At 43.0% G+C, this 13,555-nt stretch overlaps 1 protein-coding gene across 1 annotated transcript in view; it reads left to right on the forward strand.

The window, feature by feature from the left end:
* The first annotated feature begins 515 nt into the window (after positions 1-515).
* The window catches only part of SLC18A2 (solute carrier family 18 member A2), a 29,349-nt gene continuing 16,309 nt past the window's right edge, over positions 516-13,555 (forward strand). Inside the window, exons 1-4 of the mRNA XM_027731383.2 lie at positions 516-719; positions 2,449-2,800; positions 9,631-9,689; positions 11,765-11,848. Coding sequence (XP_027587184.1) covers positions 599-719; positions 2,449-2,800; positions 9,631-9,689; positions 11,765-11,848 — 616 coding nt within the window. The 5' untranslated portion in view covers positions 516-598. The remainder of the gene's footprint in view (positions 720-2,448; positions 2,801-9,630; positions 9,690-11,764; positions 11,849-13,555) is intronic.

Consider the following 13,555-nt stretch of genomic DNA (forward strand, 5'->3'; position numbering starts at 1 on the left):
GGACTGACAGAGTTCAAGAGGCATATGGACAACTCTCCAGGCACACGGTGTGATGCTTGGGGTGTCCTGCACAGAGCTAGAATGGACTCAATGATCCTGATGGGTCCTTTCTAACTCAGCATATTCTATGATTCTGCAGATTTCCTAATTTTAGGGAAAGAATCAGTCAGTGGCAGTGGCTCACCAACAGGCCACCCTGATGGGCGCTGGAGTGTATCAGCAGCGACTTCTCCCTCCCCGCACCTCTTTCGGCACATCTCGTGGGCACACAGGGGGCTGGGCTGGCCCCGCTGCTGGTCCCGGAGCATCCCTGCCCGGGGCGGGAGAGAGGGGAAGGGAGAGGAGGGGAGCGGAGGGGAGTCCCCCCGCCTCGCCCCGCTTCCAGCACTCCCTGGGCTCAGACGGGGACCAGAGGTGCCGCCTCCTCGCCCTCCCCTTCCTCCCCCTCCTCCTCCTCCTCCTCCTCCTCCCCGCTCCTGCCCGGCTGGCAGCGAGCGGCTGGAGCGCCGGGAGCGCTGCGGGAGCGCTGCGGGAGCGGAGCTGCCGCCGTGTCCCCCCGGCCCCGAGCCCTCCGTGTGTCCGCAGCCGGAGCCGGACCATGGCTTGGGGCGAGCTCGGGCTCCTGCGCTGGCTGCGGGAGAGCCGCCAGTCCCGCAAACTCATCCTGCTCATCGTCTTCATCGCCCTGCTGCTGGACAACATGCTGCTCACCGTGGTCGGTAGGTGGAATGGGCTTGGGTTTTTTTCCTCTCCCGGTTTATGCCTGAAATAATCTCCAGTGGCAGATGTACTCCCTGAATGCCCGATTAATGCTCTCAAACCCAGCATTTTCAAGCACTGATTTTTTAATTTATTTTTTTTTTAGAAACACAAATTGTGTTCTGGCCATTGCAAACACATCGCCGTGGACATCAAAGCCTGGCTTTATTTCCATGTTAATTGCAGGATAAAGAATGGTATAAAAAGGTCTCCATAACTTTTTTTACTTTTTTTTTCGCCCCCCCCTACTAAACACCAGTAATACTTCACAGAATGACAGATAACAGTATTTTTAGCTCATCACTGTTTTTTCTCCTGTGGTCGTGCAGCTGAAACCACAGGCTAGATAACACTGGAGATGCCTGTTTCCTTGAGATAGTTCCTCTTTCCCCCACATTGGTCCTAAAATGATAGGTTAATAAGAAAACTATCTGACTGGGTTTTGAGAAAAGAACTTCTATGAGTTAGTTTAATAAAATAATCCAAATTTTGATCAAAGTCAAAGATGCAACTTTTAATGGCTTCAGTGGCACAGGGTCAAGATTCAGGAATCTGCACAAATAATACAGTTGAACAGTTTTCACTGGTAGTTTTAGAAGTCCTCATATTCAAATGTTTATATGAATTTAAAGAAAAGGGTTCAGAGAAACTGGTGGCTCGTGAATGTGCACACACACACACACACATATGGATGCACACGCTTCTCTTGGAAGTGACTTGGTCTGTACAGAGCCAGCTCTCAGATGATGCTGCAGAGTCGGCTTCTGAATCAGACTCCTGAATTTCTTGGGGGGCTTCAGCTTAAAAGATAAAAGCTGGAAACACATCTATTTTTAGCAAGTTGATTTTGGATTTTTTTTTACATGAATATACTCCCCTTAAAAAACCTTAATATTTAATTACTTGTTTAGTAATAGGTATGCTAGAAGCCCTAGAAAGCATTATAGTTTTCAGACTTGAGAGGGTGAGCTTTTTCAGGAAGAGACGCAAGATGGGAAGGGGTGATTCTGTCACTAGTGTTAAAATAAATGAACCTGACATCTGCTTTTACAAATTCTGAAATGCTAATTTCTGAGATACATATTAATAAAAATAAATTACAGCTAAGATCATAAAGCATATAAAGACAGTTTCTTCTGACTGATCTCTTCATTGTATGTTATTAAAAATGAGATATGCAAACATCAACACATTAGTTCTGATTACTTAATATAGGAGTGTTATTTTTCCTTCTTATGGCTGTTACTCCTCAATATTTTTATGGTTTATTTTAAAAATGTGTTTTATTATATCTTTTATATTTTGATTTAATAAGAGTTCCAGTGCTTTCCTTGTCATTTATGTTTTCATAATCTAATAAAAGGATTTGTGCAGTCATATATGACAAAGAGACTTCAGATATGGGTTTTGATATTTCTTATACTTTGCTTAATGATGTCCGTATAAAAAATTTATGAAAACCGACAAAAAATAAAGACTACTGTAAAAGAACTTTTTGTTTTAAACTACACTTCTTAGTTATGGGTGTGTTTTTTCCCATGAGCAAATTTCACCATTCAAAATATTAACGTGCTCTGCACAAAAGCCTTGTGTTTCCTAAGCAGTGGCAAAGCAAGCAAGAAAATTTGGTGATTCCATTTACAAATAACCTGACAGTAAGAGGCCGACATGTTCTATTTGTTTTTCCAGTGCCAATAATTCCCAGTTACCTTTACAGCATCGAACATGAGAAAAATGCCACAGAAATCCAGACCCCCAAGCCCAACCCCCTCTCAGCGACGATGGACAGTTTTCAGAGCATCTTCTCCTACTACGACAACACGACGATGGTTACGGGAAACGAGTCTGATGAGACACAGCCCAGCGAGTTGCACCCCACTCAGACAGAACAGATGCCAGTCAACGTGACTCCTTCCCCCTCCGACTGCCCCCGGGACGACAAGGAGCTGCTGAACGAGAACGTTCGAGTTGGGCTCCTGTTTGCTTCCAAAGCAACAGTGCAGCTCGTGACCAACCCCTTCATAGGGCCGCTGACAAACAGGTATGTCACTGCTGCTGCACTGCCAGGGGCTGATGCTGCTGGTGCAGTCCAGACTGCTATAACAAAGTATTCCTAAGTCTCTTTTGGCCCTGGCTTACTGGCCTTCTCACTTTATCTGGAGGAACATGTTAGTGAAATACATTTGGTGAACACTTCCAAACACTTAAATCCTTTCCCAAATGAATTGTTAAGCTGCACATCAGCCATCAGTGTTGCACAGTTTTCCTCCAGCTCCTGAGACTTTGGGTTTTTATAGAAACTTCTGCTGAAGTGGTGTGAAATGTCTTCAGTACAGTTACAGCAGGTCAAAAGACAATGTAGTATTTATAAATCATTGTGAATTGACCCGTGGCACCTACATTAGGCAGAGATGATATTGCAGCTGTAGGCAGGGCTCAGATCCCTCCCTTGCTGTCACTGATGTGCAGCTCTTGGTGTGATCTGCTGTGAGATGATTTGGAGCTGTCTGAGGTAAGAATCAGTGGGAAACTCATGTGGACTTCAGTGAAGATTGAACAAGTTTCAAACCTTGCTGATGCCACATTCATCTCAGTGGATGTTTCCATCAGTACATGATCTAGCCCAGCCTTCAAACTGTTCTCTCTAAATTCTTGCATATTTAAGGTGTCTTGAATGAAATATATCTAAATGGAACTTCACAGAAAATTACCTTGAGCCAGCATCAAGAGTATAAAAAACAATGTCAGCGACCTACAAGCCCCTCTCCAAGTCCGAGTACTGGTGATATTTACATGAAGATTAAAAGTATTTATAATATCATTTAAAATTTTTGTGTTAATAATGAATTTGATTTTATTTTTAGCATTTTGTGTAACTGTTCCCCAGAGAAGCAGCTGCAGTCCTCCCAAACAGGCTATGAGACCAACCTCTGCAAGAAACAAACTCCAAATTGTGTTTAGCTGGGTCACTGATTTTCATATTTCTTATTTAAGGTTTTTATAGAGAAGAATTATTCCTTTCAGAAAGTAATATGCAGCAGAAATTTGTCCTTGCAAAACACATTAGTTTAAGCAGTCAATGCCTATCATGTGTGACAGTAGTCAAAAGAACCAACACACTCTAATGCTAGATATTTCAGATTTTGAAGCCAAAACTACCTTAGTAGTTTTACACCTTATATACATATATATAGTCTGAGTGTTTCATTTCTATCTGATTAAAGAGTATCCAGCTGAGGTCTAACATCGTTTGGATTCACAGTGTTATGTATTCAAACCCTGTATTCAGTCTGTGGAACTGATCTTAACACAAAACCTATAAATGAGAATTCTCATTTCCCCTTGTCTTTAACACATATCACCTACACAGATATAAGTACACCACCATGAAAAATTACTTTTCCACAAATATTGCTGCAAGTTGAGGAGGAAAGCAGAGTTTACTTACCTGGATTTTCTGTATTGTTTAGTGAGGATATAATAGCTCCTCTGCAGGTAAAGCAATATAACATCAAATAATATTTTCATAATAGTTCTTTAGGTATGCTTCTAGATTTTCCTAAATGTCTAAATTTTAGCCCTGTTGATATTTACTCTTCTCTGTTAGCATCATCATTTCCACAACGTGCCAAATCAGGAGAGAGGCACGTGGTCACACCTCTGCCCTGGAACCAGCTGGGACACACCTGACACATCCTTAGGCTTGGCAAGGAGGCAGGAGATGCTCCTGTAGCATCTTCCTTTGCTGTTGGGAGCAGGGTTAACAACACATGAGTGTGAACTTCAGTGCTGTGAGCCAAGGTTTCCTCCTGGACACATTCTACCTGGTTTTGCCTGGGTCAGGGTGTGTGACTGCAGTCACAGGGGCAGGTCTGTGGGCTCAGATGCCCAGTGAGTGTGAGAAGAAAAAACAAGGAGCACGTCATCCTGGGGTGTGACAAACTCTTCCCTCATACGTCAGAAATGAGTGTCTTAGTGGCAAAGTGGCCCTAAATTAGATTTAAGGTTCACTGGTTTTCTTTCATGCACTATTTGTATCTTGGTACTGGTATCTGCCTTTCTTCTTAGTGGGAACTATCAGGTAACACATTTATCAATTTACTGCAGAAGTTATTGGACACCCTCTCCCCCTTAAGTTGACAATTTCTAATAACAGTGTGTATGGTTGGCTAAAAATTATGAGTGTTATAAATTAAACAGAAAATATCTGAGTTACCAATAGAAAGACTTCCTCACCCCTGATAGCTGTTTGGTGATAATTGTTATTGCCGTTATTACTTCTACAAAATTTCAACAAAGTATTACAACTTAGGGGGAATTGCTTACTTAGTTCATGATCAGCATGCACAGTTTCTTAAGAGACTCAGTAATTTTCTTTTTGAAATAGGTAGCACGTTGTGTAGAGTGATTTTTATTTTTCAGTCAAATACAGCTGTTCAAGCATGGTTTGAGTATGGAGTTACTGGCTTTTACTAGGCACTGGTCCTGAGTGCTTGGCTTTGTACAGCATGCAACAGGATGTTCTACTCATATCAGTGTGTGCCAATAATGGCTATTATATTTTCTGAAAGATTTGGGGGCTGTTTTCCCCTCTTTTATAATTACTGAGGGTATAGATTTTCAAAAACAAATTTCAAAATTGGTTTCACTCAAGGATTATGTTCCACAAAGAATGTTTCTCATTTAAAGCCCAGCTCTTCCCACAGAATACCAGACAAAATACACCTGGCTCAGTGAACTTGTTTGCAATTCCTGAAACAACACAGCTTCCCCTTGGCCTAACAAAGTCCCAGTAAAGCAAACATTTGGTGATGGCTTTGCCATAGGATGCCAACAACACATTTCCCACTGTGGCACAGTTTCAGGGCAGAGCTGGTAAGGTTTGGTGGCTCAGATGTACATCACATTTTTCCTTGTAGTGAACTGTAGATATAGTGCAGGGCTTGACACAGGACACTCGTGAGGAGGGTGCCCTGGCAGGGGCAGATTGAAGGCTCTGCCTAATCCTGTCCAGTGGAGACAGTGGGCAAAAGGCTGCTGTGCCCTTTGTGACTGATTTAACTCACTGCCCTGGCACAGGGTGCCCAGAGAAGCTGTGGCTGCCCCATCCCTGGGAGCCTCCAAGGCCAGGCTGGACAGGGCTCTGAGCAACCTGGGATAGTGGAAGGTGCCCCTGCTCACGGCAGGGAGATGGAACCAGATGTCTTTCAGGTCCCTTCCAACCCAAACCATTGTGATCCTATGGTTTACTGTTTTTTTTCTTCTCTTACCAAGCTCCCTGCATGAGGCTGTGTAACCTTTATTTTACTGCTGCACAGAACCACCAATCTGTTGTTTTACCATAAGGTAATCTTGTTAATAGGTATAAATCACTTTCTAAGAGTCCTGCAATCTGGGGCTGACATGGGACTGAAATGGAGTTCATTTGGGCATTCTTCATCAGTGGCAGCCTTCCCTTTATCTCCTTCAACAGACTTTTTCAGAGGTCAGTAATACCTGTAAGAAGCACTTTCAGCTGCAGGTAGCTTTAGTGAAACATGCTGGACTCCGCTTCAGAATCGCTTAGAGGGCTGTGAAAGGAGTGCCCAAGAAAATTACATGCCTGGGTATGGTAACAAGGAAAAAGAAGAGAGAAGACAGGTTGTAATATTCCTTTGTGTTGCACACATGCAGGGGAACAGAATGTAGGACTGGGATGGACTCTACCATGTCATGGCTGAGAAGGACAGACTGCACATTCACAGGTCTCACATGGCAAGGACAGGAATGGCCCAGGACCAAGGGACAGAATCACTGAGTAGTTGGCTGTTACAGGTGGTGCCTCTTCTTCTTGTGGTTATTTGTGTTATATAGTGTAATTGCTCAGCAAAAACTCCCAGTCTGTGCTCTCTGATATCTGTAGAACAGATCGGGGAATGCAGCTGCAGATTAGACATTTGTGGAAGCACAACTCCAACTAATTATTGTTGCTCTTTCAGGAGGAGGCAGGGTTTGCTAAGAGGCAGGGTTTGTTAAGATTATGCAGGAAAGGACAATCTACATAACTAATTAAATAGCTGGATGTGGGTAAGACTCTCCCCTGAGCAAGAGCAACCCTGACTTTTGGAGGTTCAGCAATCCCATGCAGGGGCAGCACACCAGAATCGTGCATCTCCATTGTGGGTGAAGCTCCGGGCAATTTTAGATTTCCAGAGGATTGTAATGACTTAACTCACTACAAATGCATGTCCAGTGCTGACCTGTAAATCTTTGTATCCTGCTGTATGGTGGATCACTAGTAATGCAGACTTTGTCTGAAATGACTCTGTGCCCACACAGAGTCTAGTTCTGAAATTATTTATTTCTGTGTGGAAGAAAAGGTACGTATTAGACCTTGGTGTATGTGATAAAACATCATGGTGTGCTGGGTAGCAAGAGTAGGACTGAGTTCTGCTCCAGTTCTGCCCTTATCACCCTCTCCTACGTATCACTTCACACCTTGCTGTGACCCTCTTTGTCCAAGGTAAAGGAGGAATAATATCTGTGACTGCAAAAATTAAAAGCAATGCTTGAACACTTTCACTGAGCAGTAAAAGTGACTTCCAAAATACTTGTTTCCTTACTGCCTTCAATGACCAGAAACTTCCCAAGTGTAGGAAGCCTATAGGAAGAGAGGACATCTCCTCCTTTTTGATAGAGTATCAGTTAGAAGTGGTATGACAGCACTTCTCTCTGTTGAACTCATGAATGTTTATGGAAGATCTCACAGTTCGTGTCTCTGATTTAGTGATGGAAATGTGAATGTGGGAGCCAAGTTGGATGGAATTTCTCTTCATGCAAATAACTAAATTTTAATTCAGTGTACTTGCAGCAGAAACAAATTGTTATCTCACAGGCCCTGTGTCAAATCTATTAACTGCTTGATTTTTTATGCAAAGCAGACTTCTCCCCCCCAGTGCCCATCCTAGATATCCCTGGAATGGCCTTGACAGACACAACCCTTCTTTATTTTGCAATGGGAGAAGACATAAGGACAATCACCTTCTGCTTTCACACCACAAAGAGGATAACACTCCCCACCAGCACTGTCTGTGCCTGCAGGATTTTGGGGTTTTATGTGTACCTGTCAGTGTTTCCTCTAATTGAAAACCTCAAAATCAAAGAAATTATGGTCAAACTCTCTGTGGCCTGTTCTACCTGGGCTCACTGGGAAGGGAAGTGTTCACTCAGCTCTGAAGCAGGCGAGAAGTTGGCAAGAGGTAATTTTTTGTTTCCTCATGTACAGAGAAACATCAGTGGAGACCAACGTCCCCTTGTGTGATAACTGCTACACACACAGCAAGAGGAGAGACAGGCTTAGAAAAATCAGTCACTTTAAATAAAACAGACCAAAAAAAAGGTAGCTTTGGTCTCTTATATGCCATGTTCTCTTATTATGCCAGATTAAAATTATTATCATAAAGCCACTGAGGAAGTTTGTGATAGGGGTTTAATTTGCTTTAGAGGTACCAGTCCAGTTAAGTACCACATGAGTAACTAGTCTCTGCTGGGTATTGCAACACACACTTAAAAATCTCAACTAGAAGAATTAGTGCACTATGTTTTTTGGCGTATTTTAATGTAGTGATGATATTTAAGGAAAAATTGTTCTTCATTTGAGTTTTCTTTGGCACTCAGAAATGTGCTTGCTAGATTTCTTTCATTCACAAAACTCATACAAATGTTATAATGAGACAAACAGTGAGCACTGAGCCCTGCAGTCCAGAGAGTTTTCCATTTTCCAAAGCCCTTAATTGTATAAAAATATTAAAAAACCTCCAAAGCTCAAAATAATTATTTTGTTTTGCCTGTGTCATGACTGCTATTATTAAAAGTGCCATTATAGATTCCTCCATTATTTGATTGACCCACTTCAGCCAATACTGTCAATATAAATGCCCAATACTGTCAAATCATTGAAAGTTGAAATCCTTTGAATGTACTCTTTTGAGAAGCATCATCCATTGTTGAGGAATTTGGCCATTAAATAATGCCTTGTCAAATACATTTGAGATCCACAATCCTACAAAAAAGAAGCCATGAACAAAGTGTGCTAAATGGAATAGTCAGACTGTCTTCAGAGCTAACAAGGTTTTGACTCTAGGGTAGATTTTTAATGGTGGAAAATAATATATTGTGATTACTTTTGTTGAAATTTCAGTTTTAGCTGCTCAAAAAATGTATTTGCTTTCCAGCCAGAAAATTCTTTGTTTCCTGGAAACTTGAAAATACTTAGAGCAACCAGGCATTTCTACAGGCTGTTTAGAGTCCTAATGAAGAAGGGGGTTGATGAAGAAAGCTTTGATCAGCTCCATTTTTGCTCCTAAACACATGGAAAGCAAAACAAATATTCTCAGGCTCTTTGGGACTCTTCCAGTTCTCCTGGCTGAGGCAGAACTCCCAGAAGAGCTGATGACAAATTCTTCCAGTAAAAAAGCCATTGGCTTGGCTGTGTCTCATTATGGTCATTGTCTCACGAGCATGGAAACATGACTGGGATATTCCAAAGCTCAGCTTGCTCACACAAATCTTCCCTTGGCATAGCTTTGGCAACCTCGTGAAGGCCCAGAGGGGCTTTGTTGGGAACAATTTAAGGCAGAACAAGAACAGGGCAATCAGATCCTAATGAGAAGTATTTCTTCCAGGGATTTCAGATACAAAGTCTGCTGTGCCAGATGAAAAGACATTTGTAACAGGGACAGATACGATCATGTGGGCCACAATAAATAGTTCAAAGCCTACCAAGGAACTACAGGCTGGGTTTTTGATGTGTGTGAACTCATGTGAGTAAGTCTAACTCAAAACCTCAGCCAGACAACCTCAGAAATGTGAAATATTCATTTTGTTTTCCAGAATAGGCTACCAGATTCCACTGTTTGCTGGCTTCTGCATCATGTTTGTGTCGACAATCAGTAAGTGTCCTCATCCTTTTTGGTCTGGCCCAGACACAACCTCTAGATAAATAATCCATAATAATTATCGCTAGGAATTCTTCTTGTTGACGTCCAGGGACTGATTTCCAGGGAAAATGTAAGGGTGTCTGCTCCATGTGGATGAGATTAAACAAGTACAGCCTTATGAACATGCTCTAAGGAATCATGACCTTCCATCCCACCTTGGTGGGTCTCGTCCTAGGCTGAATCTTTCAGGTTCTTCTGATCTGGAACGGTGCTCAGACAGCTCTAACAGCCATGGAAGGGCTGTCCTGCAAGATCCTTGACAACTACAGATTGTGGGGGCTTATCAGAAAGATCGTGAGGCTGCAGTGGCTCATGAGGAGAACATGAGTCAACAGTATCCCAGCGTTGCTAAACACCACTGTGGGATGTGCAAACAGGAGCACAGCCTGCAAGTCAGCTGAGATAATTTGTCTGCTCTAATGGCATTGATAAGGCTTCAGCTGCTGTTTCATGTTTGGCTTTGGCCTGCATTTAAAGCTGTGGCCCAAATAGAAAGAGTCCAGAGAACATCAAGGATCATTAGAAGCCTGTGAGGAACAATGAAAGAATCAGTTTTGCCTCAGAAGGCAGATGTAAAATGTATTAGAGCCTATGACAAAAAAGGGAGGGAACAAACAATTTTCCATATCCAGTGTACATAAGAGAAGGAATGATGACAGGCTGTCCAGAGAAGCTGTGGATGCCTCATCCCTGGCAGTGTCCAAGGCCAGGTTGGATGGGACTCTGAGCAACCTGGACTAGTGGAAGGTGTCCCTGCCCATGGCAGGGGGTGGAACGAGATGACCTTTAAGATCCCTTCCAACCCAAGCCATTCTGTGATTTTAGGATTCTGTGACTATGATTCTATTAATCTATTATTCTATGATCTTCAAGCTGCATCATCAAGGGGACTGAAGTGCTAGAGAAGATGACCCGGTCTTAGAGTCACTGACAACTCTGCACTGTTAGACACATTTTGGTTGAGATGTAGATCAGAATAGTGAGCCTAATTCATGGCAGAGAAGAGAACTGCTGATTCGCTGACATCCTTTCTTCCTTCATTTTCCTTGATTTTTCTCTGTGTACATAGTAGGAATTTTTGTGAGACCTGGTGAAAAGCCCAAGAAGCACGATCCCACAGGGTAGGTGGGGAAAGTGCACGTGGATCTTGTGTTGAGTTGGTGCATAACAACTTCCTCCAGCTATAACCTGGTAAAATTCCTCAGATGACCAACAGGTGGGAGCTGAAAAAAAGCTTTCAAGACTGCCTGAGATTTAATGACACTGACCATGGCACGGGCTCCATGAGCAGAGATGTGAGTGGGTGTCTGGGACACTCCCACTTTCTAGTGGATGGGGAATTTAGAGTGCAACATCCCAAGGCTCTTTCCCAAAAGGCGGATGGTGGCTGAGAGTGGAGCGCAGGGATAAATCTCTTGGGCAGAGACAGAGTGGTCCTTCCTCTGGTGCAGTGTTTCTGCTTGCCTGATGTTGGGAGGACCAGAAACTTGGCACAGCCCTTGAATGGGTGGATGTGGCTTCCCTGCCCCTCCAGCCAGCTGTGCTGCACACATCTGGGGTGGGGCTGGCACACCAGGGGAAAACCTCTCACCACCCACTTTTTGGAGGAAAGAGCAGTGCATTGGGGTGCAGGGGTGTCACATCTGCCTTCCCTGAATGCCTGGAGCTCCAGGGGCAGCCTTCAGTGAAGCAGCAGAGAGGCAAGGCTGGAAAGGAAAGCCTTGTTACTCCTTCTGTGTGCAGCTGAATCAGAGCAGGCTGTAATCAAATCCCAAGTAATTAGTTAAAATGCTTGGGCGCTTGCATTCTGTGCTACCTGGAGGCTCAGACACCTGAGAACAATTCAACACTGACACATCTAAATGCAATAAGAGGAAATAATGCAGTTAGCATTGAAAGTGGCACAAGTCACTGTAAACACTTGACTAAATTGTAGGAAGCTTTTGTGATAGTTTGGAGAAATCTAACTTTTTAACCTAGTTAGAGTTAACCTAATTTAAAAAATTTACCTCTGTTTTTTCCTGTAGTGTTTGCCTTCTCTGGAAGCTATGCATTGCTGTTTATTGCCAGGTCCCTTCAAGGAGTGGGTTCCTCTTGTTCTTCAGTGGCAGGTAAGAGAAGAATTGATAGAGTAAACTGCAGATCATTCAGTCATTTTCTGAATGGTATTTTGTCTGCACTTTCAATAATTAATACAAAAATATTTAATTAAATCAATTTCATGGTTTTTTTTCTGCCCCTCTCATATAAAGTAGCTCAAAAGCAAATGTCTTTTCAGATTTCCTTGGTATTTGGGTTGCACTAAGGTAGAGCACTAAATGAACTGCACTCTCCCTGGGATTTCTGCACCTGTGTCTTCAACATTTTAAATTCATTTTTAGCCATTTTAAAGGTCATTGGGAACTTATGTTGGTACTTATTGCAGTTGGAATAGCAGCTCTGTCTGTTACTGAAATTTCTGTTATACAATGTTGTTTTCAAGGACTTACCATGCTGGCTGCCAGTTTGGACTCAGCTTACCTGTAATACAAGCTTTTATTTTTAAATGAGTAGGTGAAATGGAGTATGGGTTTTCAGCCCAAGTTACTTAACCCTTTTTGAGACTGAGACTAGAGAAAATGTATTTTATTTATGTTGAATATTTCAGTCTTGGAAAAATTCCCTGTGATGGTAGTAGAAATAGAAATTTGGCTTGGGAAGGGAGGTGAATTGTAGTGTTGAGTCAAGGTGTCCTGTGGCTTACTCAGAAAAATCCCCCTTTCCAACTCAGCCTGGCCTATAACCAGAGTTCACAGAAACTCCATAGGAGCTTAACAAGAATTTGGTGGCTGGATTCCTCCTGGGTTCCCTTGGCAGGGATTGTGCTCCAGCCCACCCCTGGACAATGGTGCCTGGGGCAGCAGGGGGGATGTAGCACTGCAGGCTGAGCATTCCACCTGGGAGCAGGGGCACCTTCTGCCTAAGAGCAGTTTGAAGCTGCACAACAAGCACTACTTGAGAGATTTAAACCTGGATGAGTAGTGGAAGAGTGGGGATGTGGCTGAGGGAGAAGGGAGGGGCTGGTATGAGGAGCCAGGGATGGAGAAGGCAAAGACAAGCAGGAGGGGTAGAGACAAGAGAATCCATCTTTTCTCTGACATCAGTTAAGATTACAAGTTAAGCTTTCCAAAGGGAAGACATGCCAGAATCAAAATTATTGTTCAGCTTTAACTCAGTCCTTATGCAAGTGTTCACCTTGAGGTACAGGCTCTTCAATGAGTACATGACTATTTTTCTCAGACAACCTACAAAATAGAGCATAAATAGTCCACCCCTTCCTGAAGGCAGGATCAGCTTAGTATCTGTCATTCCTCATGCACACTTGACAGGCATGATCTCAGAAGCCTCCAGAAATGCCCTCAGCATCCAGCTTTGTGCTTAAGTACCTTTATGGTCACAAAGTTTTTTTCCTGATGTCTCATCTAAAGATTCCTGTCATGTGAACTTATTTCTGCTTCTCATATTTTAGAGAACAAGAAGAACAGTTTCTTTTCTTTATCTTTCTGGTTCTCTTTAATATTTCAAGACTCTTATCACATCTCACATCAGCATTCTCCTCTCTGGTTTTAAATTGAAAGTCCTGCAGTTGTCCCTCACAGATATTTTTCTTGTTGCCATTCTGTTGCCCTTGTTGCCATTCTCTGGACAGTCTTCAGGGCACCCCCACACCTCTCTTCCTGTGCTGCACCAGAATCAGACCCAGCCCTGGGAAGAAGATCTGACTCCTTGCAGGGAGTCAGTCACTTCATGTATCTCCCAGCAAAGGAAGTTCTGTGTAC

Source organism: Pipra filicauda, unplaced genomic scaffold (assembly GCF_003945595.2).
Source record: "Pipra filicauda isolate LSUMZ 115617 unplaced genomic scaffold, ASM394559v2 scaffold53_size3534045_pilon, whole genome shotgun sequence".
NCBI lineage: Eukaryota > Metazoa > Chordata > Aves > Passeriformes > Pipridae > Pipra > Pipra filicauda.